We start from the raw sequence: 24,771 nt of genomic DNA, 5'->3' as shown, positions 1-24,771 counted from the left end.
CCGCTCTGTAATGATTTTCACTACTAAATACAACTTTAAAACTCATAATTTCCAGCCTCTTCTACCTACAATCTTTCAGTTTGTTATTCTGGAAACCAAAATCCAGTTTCTTTGATAATAAACCCGAGAAAAATTTGCATTATCCAGTGAAGGATGGGAGGAAAAGGGCGACATGACGAGAGCTCGAATTGTAATGTGCTTTTAGAGAATTGTCTTATTCATGGAAATAAAGTCGGCATTAGTGGGATTTTTACAGTAAACTGTGAATGTGCAACGGTAGAAAACCTGGATATCTCACACAAATACTGTGGCTGCGGATTTAAAACGCTAAGAGTAGACACACACACTGTCGACTCTTGCACATGTACAGTAAGTGAGAGATAGCCATGTGTCTGCCAGCTTAACACACGGCCTGCCTCCCTCTCTGCTTCAGAGGATTAACTATTATAACACTGATAGATGTGTCACCTCTCAAGCAAGAGAGAGCAAATGCAAAAAAAAAGAGAAATGATTGTGGCGTACTTTGCGTCTGTGTGATGGCACGATGAAAAACGTCTCTATGTGATGCTTTTGAAGGAAGGCATGTCTCTCGTTGCCGAAGCCCGGCTCCACCTCGTAGTCTCCGTTCAGACACTCCAGGGTGGTCCTCGTGATGTGCACCTTGCTGAGAGCACAAGCAGAGCAGAGGACGCAAGGCAGTTAGTGATAGAAGTCAGACACGAAGGCCTCAAATCATTATGCCCCTCATTATTTTCACCGGCCTAATAGCCCCTCGGCTTGCTCAAAAATTCTTCACAGCGAAGAAATATTCATCCTAACGACTCATTTAATCTGGTAACGAGTCCTAAAGTCTTATTACTTCACTTGAAACAAGACCACATTGAGCCAATGAGGTGACCTCATTTCATTGCTTTTTAAATGCAAATCAGCTTGTTACTGTACATGAGTTTCCCTGAATGAAGTATTAATTTAATACAAGTGGTCTGCCTTATTTTAAGCTGCTTTTCTAAACTGCATCAAAGAGAAATAATTCAATCCCAAGATTTTTTTTTAAGACCACATAGGTGACTATTTTATCCTTTCACTACTATTAACAGATCACATGAAGGACCAAAACCAACAATGAATTAATCCTACTAACAAGTACTGCCTGTGTAGCCAAAGTCTGATACAGCTCATATCTATGTGCCATTAAACTTCATTATGATTATACCCCTGCAACAACGTAGTCGGGGGTATAGCGCTCTGCGTGTCCGTCCTTCTGTCCGTTCGCGTGTCACACTTTCGTTTCCGGAGCAGAACTCGAAAATTATTTAACTTCAAAGAACTTCAAATTTGGTATGATGGTTGACAGCGTGGTGTAGTTGTGCCTTTTAGGGGTTAGAAGTCCAAAGCTGAAAAGACTTTCTCATCAGAGACCAGCTTATGCTACAATCCAGCGCTGAATATTTCTGTGCATGTTTGTATGTATGCTTGGGGAGATCTTCAATCATCTACAGCTAATGACTTGGCACCGTTTTGGATTCATCACATACTTAAAATAAACAAACTTGGATGGCAAGTTCCCAAATCATGTACAATTAATGAAATATCAGACACTATCACCAGGCACCGTGGACACAGAGTCCAGGTGTTGAAATACAAGCAAGTAATGAAGTGGTTAAAACCTGGAGAGCATCAACCAGACAGACTATATTTGCGTCAAATGACTTTATCCTGAGGAAGCTGAGCTAATAACAAGCTAGATTTTGCTCAATAGACTAATTCCATTAGTTCCAAAAGGGCAAAACCTTTTGCCCTACTTTAGTAGGGGTCAAGCAGTGAGCGGGGGTATGTGAATCATGCTTACTTTTGCCTTATTGTCCAAAAACCATTAGAAACCCATGACATTGCATTGGGAAAACATACATATAGTCTTCTCTCTACAGTATAAACTAAGAGTCACTGTGTTTGTGAAAATACAGTATCGTGTTGCGCCAGTCCGTTCTCATTCCCAGGGCATCTAATATCAACTCTTTGTCATGGCCATCTGCATTCAATGCCGCTACACAAGGCTTCCTTTAGCGCTGGTATGCGACGCACCGGGCGTTCCAGTAACTACAGTGTAAACCCATCTGCGGCAACAGTAAACGCTCAGGGAAAGTGCTGTGGTGAGGTGGTTTAAAGAGCGAAAGAGACACACTTAGGGCGCGTGGAAGAGGGGTGGTGGATGGGCTCAACAAACACAAGGCTTTTATCCAGGAGACCGCTGTTCGTGTCGCGTGCGTTAAGTCTCACTTTTTACTTTGCAATCAGTTGTTCATTCGTGTCCCATGTTCAAAACGTCATGTCTCATTTTCGCCGTACAAACGTAGCAGTGTTAAGCCCAACCATGTTGTTTTTTCCTAAACCTAACTAAGTGGTTCTCTTGCCTACACATCCTTACTGCATCTACATCTTGTTGAACTGTTCTTATAAATTACAATATCTGTATCTGAAAACAAGCTCATAATTAAGAAAACTATCTTATATTAGATAGAGATCTTGTAATTATGTAATCTTATTAGAGCTGCTATATCATAATATAGCTTCATTATTACAAGATAACATCTCCAGCATTTCTTCCTTTGGGAAATGCAATGTAATATTTCAGGCTGTTGCAAAACAGAACAATACCTGTCAGGTTGCTAAATTCAAGTTTGTTTTTGTCTTTAAAGTGGATTTGTTATATATTTGTTTTATCAATAATAAAGTGATACAATTATTTTATCCTTTATGGTGGGCATTTGACAAGTCTATAAAAAACATGTACTGTACCGTGCTGTAGTACGTACTGTACGCAGAGAGAATACATTTCCACATCTGATGCAAACATCATAAGGCTATATTCTATCTCTGTTGCTGGGATACTGTGTGTGTGTGTGTGTGTGTGTGTGTGTGTGTACTGTGACTGCTCAGAGTCCAGTTTCAGTGGGTGTAAAGAGTCAGCACTGACCCAGGCAGCCCTCCGGCCTCCATCACATTTGCCAGTGTGACATCGTTTGACCAGACGTCATACTGCCATTTCCTGAGGCCCAGCACGCCACACAGCACCCGTCCTGTGTGCAGACCAACACGCATGTTCAGATCCACTTCTGTCGCCTCCACCACCGACCTGCAGGGGGGGATGAAATTTAATTTCTAAAACTGTTGAAACAAAACCAAGAAAATGTAACTTCCAACGAGGAGGTTGTGATTCATTCAACTGTTTGGTTGTTAGTTAGAGATCTCAAAAACCTGTTTTTAGTGGACATTTGGTCGACGGATCAAAGAACAGGTATTAGTTTAAGGTTGCTGATCTGATAGCAGGTGTGCATCCAAGAATGTGTGAAGGGCCTTTCACGTAGAACGCAGTTTGGGTGCAGTGCACAGCAAGCTCATGAGGATCATAGACTGTATATAAAGATGGACAACATGACGGCTCTAAGCCCCCAGGAAGAGCGCCGGGCTTTGAAGCAAATTTCCGTAGTGGCCAAACTGAGGTACTACAACTTCCATCTCCGTCATGTGATGCCATTGGGCCCAAAAATACTTTTTCCCATAGACTTACATTGGGACGAGACGTTTGTAACACGGCGGATAATGTTTTCTTGAGGTAAATCAACTTCCCAGTACGAACACTTGAATAGCCCTTATTTAAATCATTAGGTCCTAAAAGTTGTAAAATGCACTAATAGCCGAATCCAGAGTTATTTCCCTTCCTCTGTTCATGTGAATGAGACTCAGACCGACGCTGGAGCGAGGGCTGGGAGGCGGAGTTAAAAGAAATGCTACTGCGCCAGCTCTATGGGCCCCTTGGATGCGGAAGATCTGGGTACTTTATCACTCGGCAGTCGAGCCATTTTGGCTTCATGCGCCACTGAGAAACTCTCATGGGAATGAACGGGAGCCCGTCTACAACGTTGTATCCAGTTCTTTTTATATGTGGTGCACAGGAGATAGAGCAGGACTTTTCCTCTCCAGTAAATCACTACACAAAGCTCCTCGTCACCAGTGAAAGGTCAGCCACTTCACACAATGTTTGTGTGTATGTTTACAGGGTGGCGGAAAAGAAAATGTGGTCTGCCCATCAGGCTGAAGGAGGGATGACACACACACACACACACACAGAGAGAGAGAGAGGGGACGAGTGTGTAAGGAAGGCAGCACCTGTCTTCTGAGATAAAGGACTCCTGCAGCAGCATCCATCTACTCAAACAGAGCAGCAGGGAAAGAACATGACAGGCGAGGGCTCACACAAGGTAATGAGGTAAAGGCTCTCTGTGTATGTGTGTGTGTGTGTGTCAACATGCCGGTGGGGGGAGGGTTTCGGGGCTGTGCATGTGTGTCTTTGTGATTGCAAAATTGTCACAAATTGAATTTGTCTCAGTTTGCAGAATCTATCTGTTGTCAATATGAAGACTTACATGGATGTTTTCAACATTGCTTTGTTGTGTCCAATCGAAACAAAGCACCACTTGCAGCTAAACTCTACTTTACCCTATGTCATGTATCACTACTACATGTGTGTTGCATTAATATTAGGGCTGTCAATCGATTCAAATATTTAATTGCGATTAATTGCATGATTGTCCATAGTTAATTGCAAATTGATCTGACATTTTTTATCTGTTCAAAATGTACCTTAAAGGGAGATTTGTCAAGTACTTAATACTCTTATCAACATGGAAGTGCTTGCTTTATGCAAATGTATGTATATATTCATTATTGGAAATCAATTAAAAACACAAAACAATGACGCAGGTACTGCATTTAGCATAAAGAAATATGCTCAAATCATAACATGGCAAACTGCAGCCCAACAGTCAACAACAGCTGTCAGTGTGTCAGTGTGCTGACTTGACTATGACTTGGCATAGTAAACCAACGCTTCACACTTAACAGTGATCAAAAAATAACAAAATTACAGGAGATAAGAAATACTGGCGAGATTATGATATACTCTGTGACCTGAAACAGACATCCTGGACTGAAAACACAAGTTTCTTATTGGAGGTAGCAGCAGCTTTAGCAAAACAAAAGCCTCCCACTTGTGTTCGTTATCAGTAATAAACAAATTCCTGTTCATGCAGATAAAATTAAACCTTGAGTGTTGACCTGAAGGTTACAGATGTGTGTATGTCAGTGTGTGCGACTCACGCGATCGTGTCAATCATGTCCAGTCCCATCTCCACACAGCAGTGGGCGTGGTCTGCCTTGGGTTGGGTCAGTCCTGACACACAGTAGTAACAGTCCCCCAGGATCTTTATCCGCCTGCAGTGATTCTCCTACAGACGGACACAAAGAAAGAGACGGACAGATGATTATCTGAAACAACCTAATGGCTAAAGGCCGGGATAGCAATGTCAGCCTACCGGTCTGTCCACCACTTTGGTCCAGACTGAAATATCTCAACAACTATTGGATGGAATTGAAATGTGGTTCAGGATGAATTGTAATAAGTTTGGAGATCCCTTCACTTTTATACCCCCGCGACAACGTAGTCGGGGGAATATAGTGCGTGTCATTTTTATATTTTACCAAAAGGGCGAAACCTTTGGCCCTACTTTATTAGGGGTCACGCATTTAGCTTGAGTATGTGAGCCATGTTCACGTTTGCCTTGTTCCTCTAGCGCCATCATCAGGTTGAAATTTCTATTTCTCCCAATACCATGGTTTACATAAGCATGTTAGCATTAGGACATTCGCATTTACCTAAAAGCAACGCTGTGCCTACAGCCGCTAGAATGGCTGGAGACTTTTAGTATCATTATGCCTCCGCGTCGGCAACAGCCGTGGCCGGAGGCATTATTTTTTCCATCCGTCTGGTCCATTCTTGTGAACACGATATCTCAGGAACACCAGGTGGGAATTTCTTCATATTTGGCACAAACGTCCACTTAGACTCAAGGATGAACTGTTTAGATTTCGGTGGTCAAAGGTCCCTGTGACCTCATGTCCGTCCCATTCTCGTGATAACTCAGGAACGCCTTCAACAGATTTCCTCAAATTTGGCACAAATGTCCACTTGGACTCAAGGATGAAGTGATTCGATTTTGGTCTTCAAAGGTCAAAGGTCAAGGTCACTGTGACTTCCCGTCCCTCCCGTCTCGTCAATGTGATATCTCAGGAATGGCTTGAGGGAATTTCTTCAAATATGGCAAAAACGTCAAATTGGACTCAAGGATGAACTGATTATATTTTGGTGGTCAAAGGTCACTGTGATCTAAAAAAAATAACTTTTGGGCCATAACTCAAGAATCCATGCGCTAATTATGACAATTTTACACAAAAATGTCTAATAGGATAAGATGATGAAATTTTGGACAGACATGGATGTAAACTGCAACTTGACTAGTTGGAGGAGACATACAACTGTGAGGCTGTAATTCTAGTTATTAACAGTAAACCCAATAGTCCATCATAGATAGTAGGATCCAATTCTCCGGATCTGGATCTGGATCACAGATTTGGTAAAGTTTTGATGCCTCGCCACACGTAAGTACTTATGACAGGACCATTGCTATTTTTAAACCTATTCTTCTGCTGATGAAAAGCAAAACTTGATGATTGATGACTCCAAATAGTTTCTCTTGAGAAACAAGCAAAAGTTTGAAATCATGATGTGGACCATTTCTACAACAGCTGAAAGTTGGTCCCACTTAACAACTTAACAAGAAAGAGTGTACTTTTACTCCTGTTACATGAGATCCGACTGTACATAAACTGCATGGATGCTTCGGCTGCATCTTTGCTCATGTACAGTAAATCCAACGTGTGTGCTTGTGCAACCATGTGTGCGTTTTGCAGTTGAGGCCAACTCTAATTGCTCCGACATGCTCTTGAAGTAGAATCCCGCCCACACATTCCCAGACAGATCAGCTATTTGTCACACCGCACATTGTGCACAAACTCCGCAACGATGACACAAACACCAATACACACACACACACACACACTTTTACAACACGTGAATACACACACACACACACACACACACCTGCAGGAAAGCACAAACAGCAGCACGGTTACATGCAAACATACTGTACAGGTATTTCGGTTTAGTTGCACACACAGGGTTTCCATTTGGCGCTGTATCACTCACAATCATCAGAAAATCGTAATGGTAGACCCTTCAAAGCTTAGCCTGCAGGCGGCCTTTGAGTGACAAACACACACACACACACACACATGGGCACGCACACACACAAATACAGAGGATTCATGACAACTGCAGGGTAAGAGGCGGAGATGAGAAGAGAGGAGACGGGGTGCTCTGGTTTTCTGCTCATGGGAGCAGAAAGATTCTGGCGTGGGAGGATATGAGAATTCATAACATGGATGATTATCCCAGCGCTAGGAAGAGGAATGGAGAGTGTGTGTGTGTGTGCGTGTGTGTGTGTGTGTGTGTGTGTGTGTGTATGTGTATGTGTGTGTGTGAAGAGAAATGAGAAATGATCAGCTGACAGCAAGCCACGTCTCAGGAGAAAGTTATCTGTGTGCGTTTTTGGAGATAAATTTGGGATTAAACCAGCTGACTGGGTACGGTTCGTCTAATTGGGGGCAAAAATCAGTGTCCCCAATTTGTCTTGATTTATTTTGTTATGGTTAGGTGAAAGTTAGGGTTAAGTTAGGCCCATGTCTGTTATGGTTAAGTTATGGTGAGACTCTGGGGAATAAATGTGTTGTGTAGCATACAGCAGTCAGACAGGCTCAGTAGCTGTGACAGAGCCGGTTTGAAAGTGAATTTCTCCCTCGCTAACACGACAGGGTATAAATCTCAATTAGGATGCAGCTGCAGCTACACACACACACACACACACATGCACACAATATATCCTCATCACAAGATTTCCATATAATGGCTTTCTGAGTGCTGGAGCACTGATAGCATGCCACATATCACCTTGTATCTTGCTCTTTCTCCCCCCTCTTCTGTCTCTTTCACCCCGCGTTAAGCCATGACTGATTGCTGAGATGCAGAATGAACTCAAGAGGGATAATCCTGCTGATCATGTGACTTTTGTGTGTGCATATGTGTGTGTGTGCATGTAGAAAGAGAGAGTAAACCTTGGCTGGCCAAACTATGGTCCGCGGGCCAACTGCGGCCCGGTGAGGATGTTTCTCGTTTCACTTGACACACTTTCTGCTGCGTTACTGCAATGACGCCATGGCGGTAAAAGGGGGCGTTAATTGTGGGCTGCACTTGATAACTGTAGACGCTATTCGGCAGCAGAATGCTTGAATTCTCTTGACACGATTTTAGGATAATAAATATTCCCTATAGTAAAATTTAAATTTAAAACAAACTGACAGATAGCATTCAACAGTATTATACCACTAGTTTAGTGTCTGTGTCCACCTGATGAATTGAACACACAATATTTAATTTCTGCCGCTAGGGTGCTCTCAATCAAAACAATGATAAAAGGAGTAGTTTGATGACGTTGTGAAGTAGTGTGGGATCATGGGAGTTGGCGTCTTCGCCATTGCTGATGAAAATCTATCTGACGTGACTCCGGCAGAAATCATGTTCACAGACGTGTTCACGCTACGTTTATTCACGTTATGTCATTTAATTCTAATGAAATAGCAGCAAGTAACGTAACGACTGCCCGTACAGCTAATGTTACTATAACGTTAGTTAACGTTATGTGGCAAATTTCATCGTGGGTTAGCCCAGCGCTGTGAACCATTTTGTCAAAACAATCATACTAAATATAACTTTATGAGTGTGTTGAATGTTGTTGGAACGTTATAACGTTACCGCACACATTAGCTTGGTGGCTGGCATGAGCCACTTGCTATAGTAGCTCATTGTAGTAAGCTAGATCGACATTGAAATATTATACATATATGTACAAACTATACCTTTGAGTCCACTTTCCTGTTAGGTTTGGCTTGGTTTTGTCTCCACCATCTCCTGGGAGAAAATTTCTCTTTTTAGCTGCTACATTCTCCACTTTCTTCACCAACTAGTTGCTAACCGAAGGCTTTTTTTGGACCGGAGGAACTTATTCATAGTTCTAAGAACTTAGTTTTAAGAACCCCCCTTTTTATTGTGTCCGCACCGCAAAGACTAGTAACGATCTTAGTTCTTAGAACACCTTTTTGAGGGACTTTTTGCTCCTATTTCATAGTAGGTAGAGGAACTGTAAGTGACGTGAGTCATGTAAGGATAAGCAATATCCGGCCACTGTGTTGGGTCATTCATCCACTTGGACGGAGGAAGACTGAAGAGGCATGACAGCGATCAACCTTAATTCATTAAGATATTGCGAATAGCCAGGTTCAGGCAAGGTCTCAAAATTATTAGACATCTCTATAAAAAAGATTGACATTGACATCTATGGGATCTTCTGTTTTCTATCCTTCAGAAGGGGGCGTGGCTTCGGCAATGACGCAATGTCATTATGATCTATGCAGCACCGGTGCTGTGTTGAATACTGTTTCCCCATCAATATGTGTTTCCCCCTACCTAAACCTGAACCAACCCTTATCCCTAACCCGAACCATCGAGGGGGGCGCTATCATTTTAACAGGAGGGAAACACTATTCGATGGGGTAACAGACTTTGAGAGAACACTGGCAACCATAATTTTTAAAAACCTGTTAACCGTGTTAACAACAGACAACACAAAACACAGACAACAGCTTGTAACGGAAAAAAATGGCAGGAAACATGGATAAATAGGCCGACAGTGAAGGCCTGAAGTGAACTCGTTCATGAGCCACTGCAGCGTTCCTATTGGCGGTGTGAATTCAAACAGAAAAAAGCCCTTGGAGGTATGTTGTTCTCGGGGGAGCTCCCCAGTGAACAGTTCCTCTCAGTGAGTCCCTAGAACTGTTTGGTCCGAAAACGCCTTTTGTCCGTGTGCTGTTTGGTGCTGGGCTGGTAGTGTACAGTGGGTTTATCAGAGCTGGTTGTCTGCTGCTGCTGGAAACAAGTTTGCAGACAACACTGAGACTGAACCATAAATTGAAAGTGAAATAAAATCAAAACGAGGAGCTGGTAAAGAAAAAGTTCTGTAGCGCTGCAGTGTTTGTAATAATCCTCTTGATTGGTGACGGTCAAATTGAACTCAATGTTCTGTTTGAGTTTGACAAACCAATCTTAACTCAAGAACTACTTTCTTGCTTTTCCAGGCCTTTCAACCACATCTCACGGTCTTCATTAGTAGATTGAGTTTGCTCAGAGAAAAATAAGGTTAGTCATCTTTGAACATATGACCAGAGTTACACAGTTGACTGTAGGTCACGTAATCATAACAGCTGAGCCAACTCCATCTGTTGATGTGCTACCGTGAGATGTGGTAGAAAGCCCTAGAGCTGCTTAGTGGTCCTATGAAGATTTTTTCTACTGTTTCTGACAGCATCACCATGTGGCCTATTTAACTGTGTGTGTGTGTGTGTGTGTGTGAGAGAGAGAGAGAGGTAGTCAAACTACTGTAATGTCAAACTATGATGATAAAACTTTGAGCAAGAGTGTGTGTGTGTGTGTGTGTGTGTGTGTCTGTGTCTCATGCAGTATTAATATAATAGTAGTCTGCCGGCAGATAACCTATCACTCACCTAATCTTCTTTCCTGGATAACAACGCTACACAGGCTTACTGACCATACACACACACTCTCTCTTTATCAAGTGCAGTATTCCCAATAGTGCTCACACACACACGCACGTGCACGCACACGCACACGCACACGCACACTCCTCCTCTTCCTCAGCCCTTATCTCCCCTCCGTCAAAAAATTGGTTCACTCATCTCTCCCGCTCTTCCAGTTCCTTCTCCTTGTTGACCTTCATCTTCTCCTCCTCCTCCTCCTCCACGTCAGTCAGCCTCTCCAGCTTTACTTCCACAATTGGATCAATATATGGCCTGGCATAAGACAAATGAGCTCCAGGACTAAATAATACATTTCATGTTCTTGGAGGCTTTTGGTGTTGCAGAGAAACAACAGGCTGACCAACTGTTTGGAGTCACTTGCCGCCAGTATGCCTCCCTCACTGCGATGGCTCGATGACATACTTTCATAACAGGAGAATAATTCAAATGTACCTTCTCTTCTTCGTAAGTTGCACCATCTGCACTTAACTCACTGAACCCAAGAGCAAGACCACCAAGAGCAAGACCACCAAGAGCAAGACCACCCAGAGCGAGACTCGACCGATACATCATTTATATATCAGTGTCAGTGTATTCATCAGCTGAAGTTATTTATGCACAATTAGCAGTCGTTGGCACTGAAAATCTTAGATCTCAGGCTCCCTCCAACAATGCTCATTAAATATGTATGAAAAGAAAATCATGCAATTAAAAATGATAAATGAGAAAAATGAGAATCTAAGACATAAAGTAAGAAAACATTGTCACTATTAAATACTGTGTCCACAAAAGAACACTGACAAGTTATGTTGTATTCGCTCAGTGAGTAACCTGGTCATACACACATTTAAAGTTACTGTGAGGAACTTTTAATTGGTTATGTTATAACAGTTGCCTTATGCCATCAGAAACTGATGCATCTATATGACCTGTGCGGGACAAACTGTCAGACCCTGTTGCAGTAAAATGAGAGGTTTTCTAAACGGATTCTGGTGCTCGGGAACACTACCGCTTTTGTCCACAGGGACCGCCAAAATCAACACAAAATTAATGTTCCTCATAGTTGCTTAAAGCTGCAGTATTTTAATGGAAACAGTAGATGAAATGACTAGCCCTGTGATAGTCTGGCGACTGGTCCAGAGTGTACCCCGCCTTCGCCCAATGTCAGCTGGGATCTGCTCCAGCCCCCCCGCGACCCTGAATAGGATAAGTGGTTACAGATGATGGATGGATGGATGGATGGATGAAATGACTTTGTGTAACGTGAAAGAGTTGCTTAATCAACTCTGCAGTTCCTTTCAGCTCACTGTTGTGGTTTTAGGGACTGCAAATTTAATGTTTCGTTCCAGTCTTATCGCTGTTCGCATCCTCGTTTCTAGAAGCAGGCGGCTGTTTCATCATAAAAATGTACTCCAAACCGACTGTACACTACCTGCCTGCCAATCTTGTGAACATAGTGGTTAGAGAGCCAGATATTTCCCTCAGCAGATGGTGGAGACCAAACACAGCAAAAGGGAGAATAAAAATTGGACTTACATTCATCAGGTGGACACAAACATGACTCTAAATAAATGTTAATGTCACTGCATTAACACGTCAGTGTTAAATGTGCTTATAGCTTGTTCTGCTGCGCTCAAGTGGCCAAAAAGATCAATTAAAGCTGCTCTAAAGTCTAAGAATATTACATTAAACTTGATGGTGTTGGGATGACCACCTGCATATGGGTATAAATAATCACCAATCATGGGAGATCCAGCATGTCGGTGAAGGACTTTCATTGAAACAGCTAGAGATTTGGATGCACATCGATCACACTGTGTGGATAATTTATTCACTTCATCCTTTTCATTATGAAGCACATGAACCGAGGGGTATAGCTGCGAGGGGAAAGGAGAGCACTTACTGTAGCCAGCTCATCAAACTTCCCAAAGAGTTCGTTGAGCAGTTTGACCAGTTCCTGAGCGGTACACTGAGAAGCCAAGCTGGTGAAACCCACGATGTCTGCAAACAGGATACTGTCGGAAGAGAGAAAGACGTATTATAATCTGATGTGAAGAGCTCAACTTGTCCTGACAGCTGATTTCCTCATGTTCTCCAGGAAGGAAACACTCTGCAGTTCCCAATACACTAAGAAAATAAATTCTACAGAAGCAGAGAGGGCATGTTGACTGCACAAACAAGTATCTTTATGACACTAAATACTCAGAAATCACACAGGAGCAGAGAAATTGGCTAATAGAGATCAAAAATGAAGCAAGAGTACCATAATCTAATCCCTGATAAGTGAAAGCGTCTTTTAGGCCAACGACTAAATCAATTACAGAGCTAAATTGCCTGCTGCTGGCTAGCTGCTGTAGTGGGGATGAAGAAGGTGTTGAAAGCTACTTAGCCCCTTATTCATTTGCTGAGAGGCCAGGCAACATAACAAGGTGTTATGGATCTTATTGACTCTCAGGCCAAGAAAAACTGCTCCCAGTGGAGTAAAGGCACCAGAGTTACAGCTTTGTGTAGAGGAAGGTATGATTTTTGTATTTTTGGTACAGATACCAAAACAATACTTTTTGAGGTCTTACTCAGAGAAGTTTCCTAGAAACAAAACAACAAAATATCCTGTTTGTGCAACCCTGTCTCCTACTAAATTACGCTCCCATACAACTAAACTGCATTCTTATTTCGAGGGGTATTTTCTCCAGGATTACAGTTTCAATTTTAAACATGTGACATTGTATATGTTAAAGTTGTAAATTGAAACAAAACAAAACAAAAACGCAACAAAACTACTTGGTTAGCCCTGCAAACATCATGGTTTGGCTTAAAATAACTACTTTTATTATGTTATTTAAGCTACGGACGTAAAGAAAAATAAGTCAACGTTGACTGTGTTTGTTTGACATACCCATCCACCCCAACCTCCTCCCTATGTGAACCTCTACGGACTATGTTTAGAAATGTTTTTGTGGCACGTCAAAACGAACGTAATCCGAGAGAAAACACATTTTCTTCGAAATGTAATTGAAATGCAGTTTCGTTGTATGGGAACGTCATTTTTAGGAGACCAGGCTAGTTTGTGATTTCCTTGCCGAAAAACAACACGTTTGTGTATTTTCTGATCTGAAGCTCAGCAGGTCAACAACTGTTACAAATGACTGCTACAAAAAATATTTTGACATATAATAATAGTAATGAATACAATTTAACTCAATGCCCATCTGTGAGCCTTTTCCACAGATATTATTTACATCTCGCATTCTCCCTCAGGGGATGGAAATACCTCAGTTGGTATTTCCATGACAACTGAGCCAACTTTATCTCAGAAAAAGGCTGTGAGATGCGGTTGAAAGCTCTGGAGCGAGCTCATAAGTGAACCTTGAGTCATTTGTTTTGGTCAAACTACTTCTTCCTGCTCAGCTGGCTGTTTTTGGAAGTTTTTAGCCACGCTAGCTCTGTAGCACTAGGGATGGAAATGTCACTGCAACAATTTGGTCCAGACTGAAATATCTCAAAAACGTACCGTGAGGTTCACATTTGTGGTTTTTAGTGTAATATTCAGACAACTTTTAGATGGATTTGCCTGAAATTTTGTACAAATATTCATGTTCCACACAGGATGAATCATCACCACTTTGGTGTTCCCTTAACTTTTCATCCAGCACCATCATCAGGTCAAAATGTATTTATTTATTTCAAAATGTTAATTGTCCAGTGCTTTTTTTATGACCAAATACCAGCAAATATTAGCATGCCAACACGCTAAACTAAGATGCTGACCGCACTACTATACACATTATACCAGCCAAGGTCAAGAATGAAGTTTAACACTTCATCTTCAGTTCATCTTCCCCCATAACTGTTAATGGTCAGTTAGCTTTAGGCACAAAAACTACCTTGTACCTTGCTTGAGTTCTTTTTTTTAATCCACCCACCCAACCTCTCCAATAACAAAATACATTAGAGGTCTTTATTGGGTCCATACATTGCTGAGGTATTTGAACAAACAGACAATGCTTTTGTTTTCTCTTGTGAGAACAGTCTCTCTAAATGTTGTCCAAACACCAGCAGCGGTACATGTTTGCCTCAATAAAATAGCCTAAAATTGGTAACATTTAAATCAGGAACTCTCTGATGAGAGAATAAGATGATGTATCTGACCAGACATTCAATGCCAGCTTTCAGTACTTGACAGTTTTTGAAATACGGTGTTAGAGAAACACTGTGGTCGGTACCCAATAAGTTGTGAGGTTCACGACCCAGCGCTAGTAGCGTGAAGGGGGGGCCTTTCCTCTGCATCGTGACTGAGTTGCTGTGCTCTTTTTGGCAGCGCAGTATAGTTGCTCAGGAACCCTGATGTATGCAAAGCCGGGATCACGACTGCTGCTCGACAGAAGAGCTCCGTTGGTGTGATTTGTCTTTGAATGGCGCTGTTCTGCAGGTCGTGCTGCTGTGTGGTGGGTGAGGAGGAGTAGGCCAGAGGAGGGAAGAGGGGGTGGGTGGGGGGGGGTAAGGAGGCGGTGGAGAGGGAGAGCAGAGCGGTGGCGGAGCTAAATAGGTATGCGATCAAACGTTCTCGGGGCCACATCAAAGGCGGGTTCAGATCAGGGAGATGTCACGTCCCCTGCTCGGCAAAATAAAGGTGACGTTTTTTTGTGTTTTTTTTCTACCCCCATGTGTTTACGGATGCACATGTGTTTGTAGCAGCGGGAGCTGGCTCGCTGGGTGCAGCGGCGTGATGTTTGGCCGAGTGCCAGTGCAGCAGCAAGGCTGGCGAACGGGCGGCGATGTTCCCGAGCTGTGTGGGAGCCGAGCCGATAGACAGAGAGACGGAGAGTGGAGAGGATTGTCTCTTGACAGGAGTGCTGTTGACACGCTACCTAGCCCCTCCACTCCCACACTCAGCAGCACTGATACAGCTCTCCATTTCTCTTTACTGCCTCGTTGGAACGTAATGGCCAGGTTCTCACGCTCGGTAATGTTTCCTTCATTACAAGTGCAGTACAGGTGGCTGCTGAACAGGCTGATACAATTTACAGGGATTGGGTTGCAGAAAATGATTGTTTTCATAATTGATTAATATAATTTTTTTTTCAACAAATCAACTAATTATTTGTTTACTATATTGAATAGTTTTTCGGTCATCACAAGATTTCCGAACCAAAGGGAATGTCTTCAAATTACTTTTTTTGAACGATCAACAGTCAAAAACCCAAAGAGATTCAACTCAGTCATATAAAACTGGGATAAATAAGCAAAACTAGAACCTGTGAATGTTTGCCATATTTTTCTTAATAAATTGCTTAAACAGTTAATCAATTAGTAAAATAATTTACTAATAATAATCAATTGTTTTCATCATCAACTGGTAAATTAGTTTATGATAAGTCAAGGATTTGTTTAGTCTCAGCTGATCACAGAGCCCAAAGTAACGTCTTCAAATTGTGCGTTTTGTTGATTAACTGTCCAAAACCCAATGATATCCAACGACGATATAAAACAGAGAGAAATCCTTGCATTTGAGGTGCTGGAAACAGCAAGTGTTTGGCTTGACTACCATCAAATTCTTGTTAACACCAGAAATTTGTTCAATAGTTGAGTCTACATGCTGACAACAGCTGCCTGCTGCTACCAAAAATGATGCTATGAGAGCGGTGAGACTGAACCAGAACAGTACAGCCAAACAGCTCAACAACGAGCTGAAACTATGAAGCTCCATGAAGCCGAGGGGAGCTGCAGAACATTATGTTTGTGTTATGTGTTTTGTTGTTTTTTTCAGCCCGTTCGCTCGAAAAAACATATGAATGACATGATAGTGAGCAAGGCATTTAGTGTGCGATAAGAATGCCTTTCTTGCTTTCGGCCTATCATTTCACGCCATGTAGTCTATACTGACTGCAATGAAAATGCATCCACGTAATAATATGCTACGCTCAGAGCTAGAGATGTAGAATAAAAAGTGAGAAAGACTGCTTATGGTGGATGGGATGGGAAGGGGAGGGGGATGGGTCCAACAAACACAGGACTTTCAACCAGGAGACCAGTGTTCGAGACTGGAGTTTTGTTAGTGACGTTTGTCACGTATTTTCCGTACTTATGTTACGTTGTTTCCGTTCGTATTTTACTTAGTTTATGTACTTATTTTAAGCCCAACCATGACGTTTTTTCCTAAACCTAACTAAGTGGTTTTGTTGCCTAAACCTAATTGCGGACGTTACCGTAGTTCTTTTGTGTGGTGTACAAATGACACACGAAAAGCTTAAAATGCGTCCTGATGACATGCGGAATATCCTTGTAATGTTGTGCTTTTCATACGCCTTCCTGTGAGATTGGGTTGGTTTGATTGTCAGCAGGATTAAAGGAAAAACTTTGTGGAAGGGTGTTGCATGGGCCAAAGAAGAACCCATAACATTTTGGAGGGGATCTGAATCACGGGGTAGATACACACATATTTTTCACTGATAGTAACTGCCTTGGCAGAGGTCTGCACTCTCTGGGTGCCCTTCTAGTTCTCTGTAGGTTCATCACTATTAGCAACCCCTTTCACATTGTCATTTCATGCGTTTTTATAATAGAAATATCAAGTATTGTCACTTTAAATGCGTTCAAGTTCTGTTAAACCACAAAGCTGCTTCTACTCAATAGGGGCAGCTGTGGCTCAGAAGTAGAGTGGGTCGTCCACCAATCGGAAGTTTGACGGTACGATCCCCAGCTCCTCCAGTCCTGAATGAGAATGAGTATTTAGATTATATTCTGATGGGCAGGTTGGCATCTTGCATGGCAGCCTCTACCATTAGTGTTTGAATGTGTGTGTGAATGGATGAATGATGACATGTAGTGTAAAGCACTTTGAGTGGTCGGAAGACTAGAAAGGCTCTATATAAATGCAAAAAAATAGATGAAATTGTAACTTTTTGGACTCTATTCTGATGTGATGCCTAAATGCTACAAAGAACTTGTTTCATCAGTGTTTTTTTTTGGTGAAAATAGAAAACTTGGTGGTAAAATGTCACCAGTGTGCTTCATAGTCACACAGACGTCGTACCAATTTGTCCCAAAAAAAAGAAAAATACCTGAGCGTTTAAGTTCATTCTTAACCTTGGAAATAGTAGTCGGCATTTCACAGATAATTCCACTGGTGGAAAGCTCTGGAAAAAATCTAGTAAGTGGACCTTCAGTTAAGAAAATCCCTCCTTTTTGCTGCTATAAAGCCTGTAATAAAACAACAATTGATAAATAATATTACAGCCACTGTTTCGTTTAACACACAATGGCAGGTGAGGCAGAGGAGATTTTCTAATCTACGGCGGTGGCAACAGTGCTCCTTCCTTTTCTCTTCCTAACCTTTACGTAGTTTAATTGCATCTGCATTAATGGCCATCTTTAATTGCTCTCCTTCTATTCTTGACCTTGACGTCACAGCAGGTGATACCTGGATCAAAACACTCCCGCCCCTCCGCACACCTCTGCCGTCCACAGTTGTCATGACACTCCCGTACCTGACATTGTCATGACGTTGGATGTAGATCTTGTGAAAGATCCGCTCAGGCGGCTTCAGGAAGTCCTCCTTCATCTCCATGGCAACATTCCTGGGCAGTAGGCTCATTAGCAGACGCTCCTGAGGAGGGAGAGGTTAAAAAGAGATAAAGAAGAAGAGGCAGCATGAGAACTTTAAGCTAGGAGGACATACTGTACAATTCTTATTTTCAGGTGATTATACACTAAAGAAAACATACTTATTAGGGCCCGAGCACGAAAGTGCCAGGACCCAACGGTGTCCTGGCACGAAGTGCAAGGAACCTATTGTTTTTGTCGGTATTATTATTTTTCTGCTGCGAGATCGCGTTTTTGGGACCTTTTCCATCCCCAAAAACTCATGAAAATTGGAATATGCATCAGAAGTCGCGAAAATTGCAAAGTTCTGTAGTGATTGGGCTCGGGTGTCTCCAGCAGGGCTCCATAGCGCCCCCTAATGATGGCAGGCTGTCAGACAAAGTTACTCCGATCTTCACGAAATTCAAGTATGTCATTGCTCACGCCCTCATACCTGGATTAAATGATTTTGAGATTTTTTCGGCAAACAGGAAGTCAGCGATCTTGGACTTCCTGCGTTTTTTTTTAATTTACGAACACGTTTGAGGACTTTAGGATGCACAAAAACTCATGAAACTTTACACGCACATCCAAACTCGTAATTCCTTTGATTTAGTGGTGAAATTTTGCTTGGGCGTGGCATGTTAGCTCTCTAGTGCCCCCTTATGTATTTTAGCCTTTGAACATGCCTTTGACACCCTTGGGATACTCGAAAACTCATGAAATTTGGCAAAATGATGGACACCTGTGAACTTTATGTAAATGTATAGCCATTAGGCTCAGTGTGTTTAGCTGGCTCTATAGCGCCCCCTAACGCGTTGAAATCTTAACTTTGTCAAAGTTGATCCGATATTCATGAAATTTGGTATGCATATCCCACTCATCATTTGAAACATATTCCTCATTGGGTTTCATTAGCTCCGCCCACCCAGAAGTCGGCCATATTGGATTTCATGTAATTTTTAGCGTTTTATAGGACGCGTACTTTAACAAACTCCTCCTACAGATTTAATCAGATCGAGTTGATATAAGATGTGGAGAGAAACAAAAAAGCCTCTTGGAGGTATGCCCAAAACTCAACAGGAAGTCAGCCATATTGAATTTTATGTGCGATTTTGCCCATTTTTCGCCCATTTCTGGGTTTTTTTGTAGGCCATATACTTTAACGAACTCCTCCTACAGATTTGATCAGATCGAGTTGAAATTTGGTCAGGACCATCTTAAGACCTTGAGGATGAAAAGTTATTAAAATCGTGAGTTTTCACTTAACAACCTGACCGTGGCGTGGCGGCCATTTTGAGCCATTCGCCATGAAATGGAAAAATTGATATCTGCGCTCCGGTTTCACCTACAAGTACAAAATTTGGTAGACAGATGTAAGATGTGGAGAGAAACAAAAAAGCCTCTTGGAGGTATGCCCAAAACTCAACAGGAAGTCAGCCATATTGAATTTTATGTGCGATTTTGCCCATTTTTCGCCCATTTCTGTGTTTTTTTGTAGGCCGTATACTTTAACGAACTCCTCCTACAGATTTGATCAGATCGAGTTGAAATTTGGTCAGGACCATCTTAAGACCTTGAGGATGAAAAGCTATCAAAATGGTGAGTGTTCACTTAACGACCTGACCGTGGCATGGCGGCCATTTTGAGCCATTCGCCATGAAACAGGCAGTTATTGTAACTCAACTGTACATAGTCCGATCTGCCCCAAATCTCTCAGGTATGATGGTGGTCCAGTACTGATGACATGTATATGAAAAAATATACTCATAGCCCCGCCCCAAGACGTTAGCCCCGCCCCCTTTCATATCTCATGAACCGTTTATAGTAGAGTCTTGTGGGATGTGTCATATCACTCAGCAGAGAGTGGGTTAACCCTAACTCAACTGTACATAGTTCGATCTGCCCCAAATTTCTCAGGTATGATAAGGGTCCAGTCCTGATTATATGTAAATGCAAAAATATAGTCATAGCCACGCCCCCTACACATTAGCCCCGCCCCCTTTCATAACTCATGAACCGTTTGTCGTAGAGTCTTGTAGGAGGTGTCATATCACTCAGCAGAGAGTGCCTGTTTCATTGGTGAAGGTTATGCCCGCCTCCTACACATTTGCCACGCCCCCTTTCATAACTCATGATCCATTTGTCGTAGAGTCTTGTGGGAGGTGTCATATCACTCAGCAGAGAGGGCCTGTTAAGTTGGTGTTGTTATCCCCGCCCCCGACACATTAGCCACGCCCCCCTTCATAACTCGTGAACCGCTTGTCGTAGAGCCTTGCGGCAGGCGTCGTGGCGCTCGTCAGAGTTTCGGCTTCACCGTGCCCGGCCGCGTCGGTCGGCGTCCCGCCAGCATCCCCGACGCGCAAGTAGGGGCGAGGGCCCGTTCATCGCTGCTTGCAGCTTTAATTAATATTATATTCCATTTCTGCCAATAGATCCCCCTAAATGCTACACACTGTTCCTGACTTACACAACTTTATAAAAGATGCATGGAGTTCATTCAGGGATACTGGACTGATTCATCACATTTGAGAAGCTCAAACTGGAGAATGTTTGGAATTTTAGTTTGAAGAATTACTTAAAAGATTATTAAAACTGTTGTCAATTCAATTTTAGTCCAATCTATTAATCAGCCAATGCTTTCAGCACCAGCCTGAAGTCGTATCTACACGGATCAGCGTATTTGTTTTTGTGTGTGTGGATCGTCTCAGTTGCAGCAGCATAAAGTACTCTTGAAACTCTCGCAGGATGTCAAATGGTTGTGAATGCACAATGAATCATCAGGCGGCTCTGCTGAATAGCTGTTGAGAGGCAGGTTATAAAAGCAGCCGGGGCTCTCCTGTGTCTCCCTCCAACACCGTTTCACATTATACATCCATTCACACAACTGCTCCTCACCTGTGAATGAAAAACTAAACTGGAGAGCAGCTTTTAGAAACAGCCATCACACTTACTGATGGAGGCTGTGGGTGAAAGCGTGTGTGTCCATATGTGCTCATGTTTCACTTATACACACATGTGTGTCAGGTGTAAAAATCATGATAACCGAAGTGTGAAGGTGTGCTCGTTTTAATGAATTAATTCATACCTGCTTTATTAATCTCTTCCATTCCTCCTCCATGAGCGTGCTATAATTCCCATTTCTCTGATCTGTCCCAGGTTTAATTCACTGTGTGCTCTGTTTGACTATGGCTCTCCTCTTCGTGATTTATTAATGAACCACTGGCTCACTTTCTCTCACATTAAAAATTAAGATTCTCTGTCCTGCCGATTAAAAAGAAAGGGGAATTCCCACAAAAACTTTGCATGTTTGAAATGAACACTGAACTGAAGGAATCCAACTCGTTACTCACAAAGTGGAAAATTAATGCTTAGTCAGGAGGAAGGAAGAGGTTTCTTTTCTTTACGCCTCTTTTCCACATAGCTCTGTGTACGTATGCGAGTCAGCTGGAAGTTTATTAATTTCTATGAGAACCTCCGTGATCTCCGACGTGTTTACGAAACTTTTTTTAGTCCGTAATTTGCCTTGATTACGTTGAAAAAAATGTAACTTTTACGGCAGATAACAAACAGAGCGGCGGCCGTTAGCTAGCCAGGAGGGCACGCTCACATGCACTAAAAGACATGCATGGCCGGCCCGGCTACGTAAACAAAGCACAGACAAAGCTCTTTTTACAGCACACACAGAGGGAGAGTGACTTCATTCTCTGCTCAGGCAGACATTACTCCTCTATATCTTTACATAGACAATAGTTGTTTAATGCTATATTAATGCTCTGGATATCGTATAGAGCACCTTTAACCAATTGTGAACACAGAGTAGGCAGATCAGATAACGTTCATATTAATCGTTTTTGTTATGGTCATTTGTGACTTTGGTAATAGTAGTTTGACAAAGCAATCCCAACTCAAGGTCTGCCATACTACCTTTTTCGTGGAGCTTTCATCCATAACACACAATCTTCATCAGCAGAGTTTGTCAGGGGGATGGCTGTTGAAGTACAAGCTCAATAGCTGCTGAAAGCCCTGGAAAAGGCTCGTAAGTGGACCTTGACATGGGGCTTTTTTTTGTAAAACTACTATTTCTGAGGTCAAGAATGAACTTTGATTCTTACATTTTGAGGCGTCACAGATGAGAAGTCCTAAAAATGCTATGGATGAAGCCGTAATGTCAACAGATCAGTCTTCATGACAACTGAGGAAATGGTACGGTTTAAAGGTTCAGCAAACAGCTAGTGAGTATACCTTGTGTTGGGATTGTTTTGTTGCAATCATATTGGCCAACCCTTTTTGAGTAAAGTAACATCTGGATCAGGGTTTGTATTGTCCCTGACGTCAAGAGGAAACAACGCATTGCCCCTGCGTTCTGAGATTACTATTGAACTGAGAAGTCAATTAACCACCCAGATGTACAGCGCGTAGCCTACACATGTTGAGGAATCAATGCAACATATGGATCCGGCTCAAAGAACAAACCCAAGGAAACACCCCCAGTGATAACCAGAGACCTGTTTTGATAGGTGAAAATTCAAATCTCGGACGTTTGTTTGGTGGACACATGAGCAGCGGCCTGGTTGCAGGCTGTCGGCTGGCTGTTGATAGATCCCAATCAGGGGTCTGTGTGTGTTTCACTCACCCAGATAAACTGTGACCTTTACTGGAGTAGGGAGGCCAAGAAAGCAATCTGCTTGTGTAATTACCTGTCAGAAGGGAGCCTGTTACTGCTGGGGAAAACACAGCATATCATCATCTAATCTACAAAGCACAGGTGCCAGCAAGTGTGCGTGTGCGCTCGCCAGTGTTGTGTATAACGAAAGGCGAGGCGTGTACGGAGGCATATTACATACATGGGATAATTAATTCTCTATTTAACAACCGGTGTGGGTGGGTTTTCGCGCACGTGGCCGGCGAGGAGGGTGCGGCGCATAACAAAGTGTTTTTCTGTGTGTTAAAGTTGCCTGATTGTTCCTTTGTTAAGTCGCTCCATGTAGGTGTGCGCAGAGGGGGTGGAACGTGTGGCACTGGTGCATGTGCCACAGTAATTGTTCTTTCCTTAAATAGCCGCTGTCATAGTTACTGCCTGTGGGCAGGTTGTTAGAATACATTGGCACCTGAAACCTTTAGAAAAAAAACTTCTGTGAAGATTTCGTGAACATATGCGAGGTGAAACGTGCCGGATGCATCATCGTCGTCGACTTGTTTTCTGTGCGTGTTTGTGCGCACGTGCACATTCACCTGCTTCTCATTCTCGTCCTCCAGTCGCAGCCTCTCCTCGATGCTGTTGCGAGCTTCCAGGAAGACTTTCCTCTGGGTGCGCTCGGTGAGGATCCTCACAAATACCCCCGACAAGTTGACGCTGGTGAACAGCACCGCGTTGGCCACCAGCTGCACACAAACAAGAACAGACATGCCAAACAAAGCCAGGCAGCATCTACATACCGTATGTGCATGTGAGCCTGAGGGAACACACATGTCCATATGTGCATTTCTGTGTGCATTCATATATCCTGGCTGGATTAGACTTCACAATCCTTGATTAATCCATAGGATGGATTAGACATCCAGGTCAGCGCATTGATTACAACCATGAATCGTACCATTATGTGTGACTTAAAGAAACAAAAGCCATACAGTGCAACCGGCTTGCAGATAAAGTGCACTATTAATTAATGATCCAAGGCTATTGATCGTACCGAACACTTAATTTGGAGGATGAACTCTTGTATCCCGTTCTGTAGCCGTTGATTCCTAAAAGGTCAGAGGTGAAAGGTCAAAGAAACACTCCAATCCAGCACAGCAAGATGGATGACACAAAACAGCAGCTCATGAACAAAACACGACTTTACTCCAGTTCACACTAAAACTAATGAGCAAAAACAAAAGAAGAAAACATGTCCAGCTATAGTGTAGGGCAGTGGTCCCCAAACAAAGGGTCTGGACCCCCACAAAGGGGCCACAAATTCAACCTGAGGGGTCGTGAAAGGATTAACAGGAAAAAAACATATTTCTACTTCACAAAAATATGTTTATTTCAGACTTTTCTGTAATCTTTGCCATTTTTTTTCTCGTATTTACTGGGTAACTTTACGTCATCAGGTCTCTAAAGATAAAATATAGTTATTGTAGCGGGCTCAGCTTTAAAGCTAGAGTGATACAGGCATCATGTGAAACTAGAAAACCTAAGGAATCAATATACCAACCACGTCATATAGCTTGTCATGAAGGAGGTTAAATAACGCTCCAAACACGTTACATTTTGGCAACTGGCATGGCCATTTTCAAAGGCATCCCGTGACCTCTGACCTCAAGATATGTGAATGAAAATGGATTCTCTGGGTACCTACGAGTCTCCCCTTTACAGACATGCCCACTTTATGATAATCACATGCAGTTTGGAGCAAGTCATAGTCAAGTCAGCACACTGACACACTGACAGCTGTTGTTGCCTGTTGGGCTGCAGTTTACCATGTTATGATTTGAACATATGTTTTATGATAATGCAGTACCTGTGAGGGTTTCTGGACAATATATGTCATTGTTTTGTGTTGATAATTGATTTTCAATAATAAATATATACATACATTTGCA

The 24,771-nt window shown here is 42.5% G+C and overlaps 1 protein-coding gene across 1 annotated transcript in view; it reads right to left on the bottom strand.

Annotated features, from left to right (window-relative positions):
- LOC119488906 (adenylate cyclase type 1-like) overlaps window positions 1-24,771 on the bottom strand; it is a 56,802-nt gene that overhangs the window by 28,808 nt on the left and 3,223 nt on the right. The window contains exons 2-7 of the mRNA XM_037770912.1: window positions 23,419-23,568; window positions 18,090-18,208; window positions 12,506-12,617; window positions 5,158-5,285; window positions 2,975-3,133; window positions 523-664 (exon numbers count right to left, since the gene is read on the bottom strand). Coding sequence (XP_037626840.1) covers window positions 523-664; window positions 2,975-3,133; window positions 5,158-5,285; window positions 12,506-12,617; window positions 18,090-18,208; window positions 23,419-23,568 — 810 coding nt within the window. The remainder of the gene's footprint in view (window positions 1-522; window positions 665-2,974; window positions 3,134-5,157; window positions 5,286-12,505; window positions 12,618-18,089; window positions 18,209-23,418; window positions 23,569-24,771) is intronic.

This window comes from Sebastes umbrosus, chromosome 5 (genome assembly GCF_015220745.1).
Source record: "Sebastes umbrosus isolate fSebUmb1 chromosome 5, fSebUmb1.pri, whole genome shotgun sequence".
NCBI classification, from domain to species: domain Eukaryota; kingdom Metazoa; phylum Chordata; class Actinopteri; order Perciformes; family Sebastidae; genus Sebastes; species Sebastes umbrosus.
Note: the sequence above shows the minus strand (reverse complement) of the source record. Positions and strands in the feature narration are given on the sequence as shown.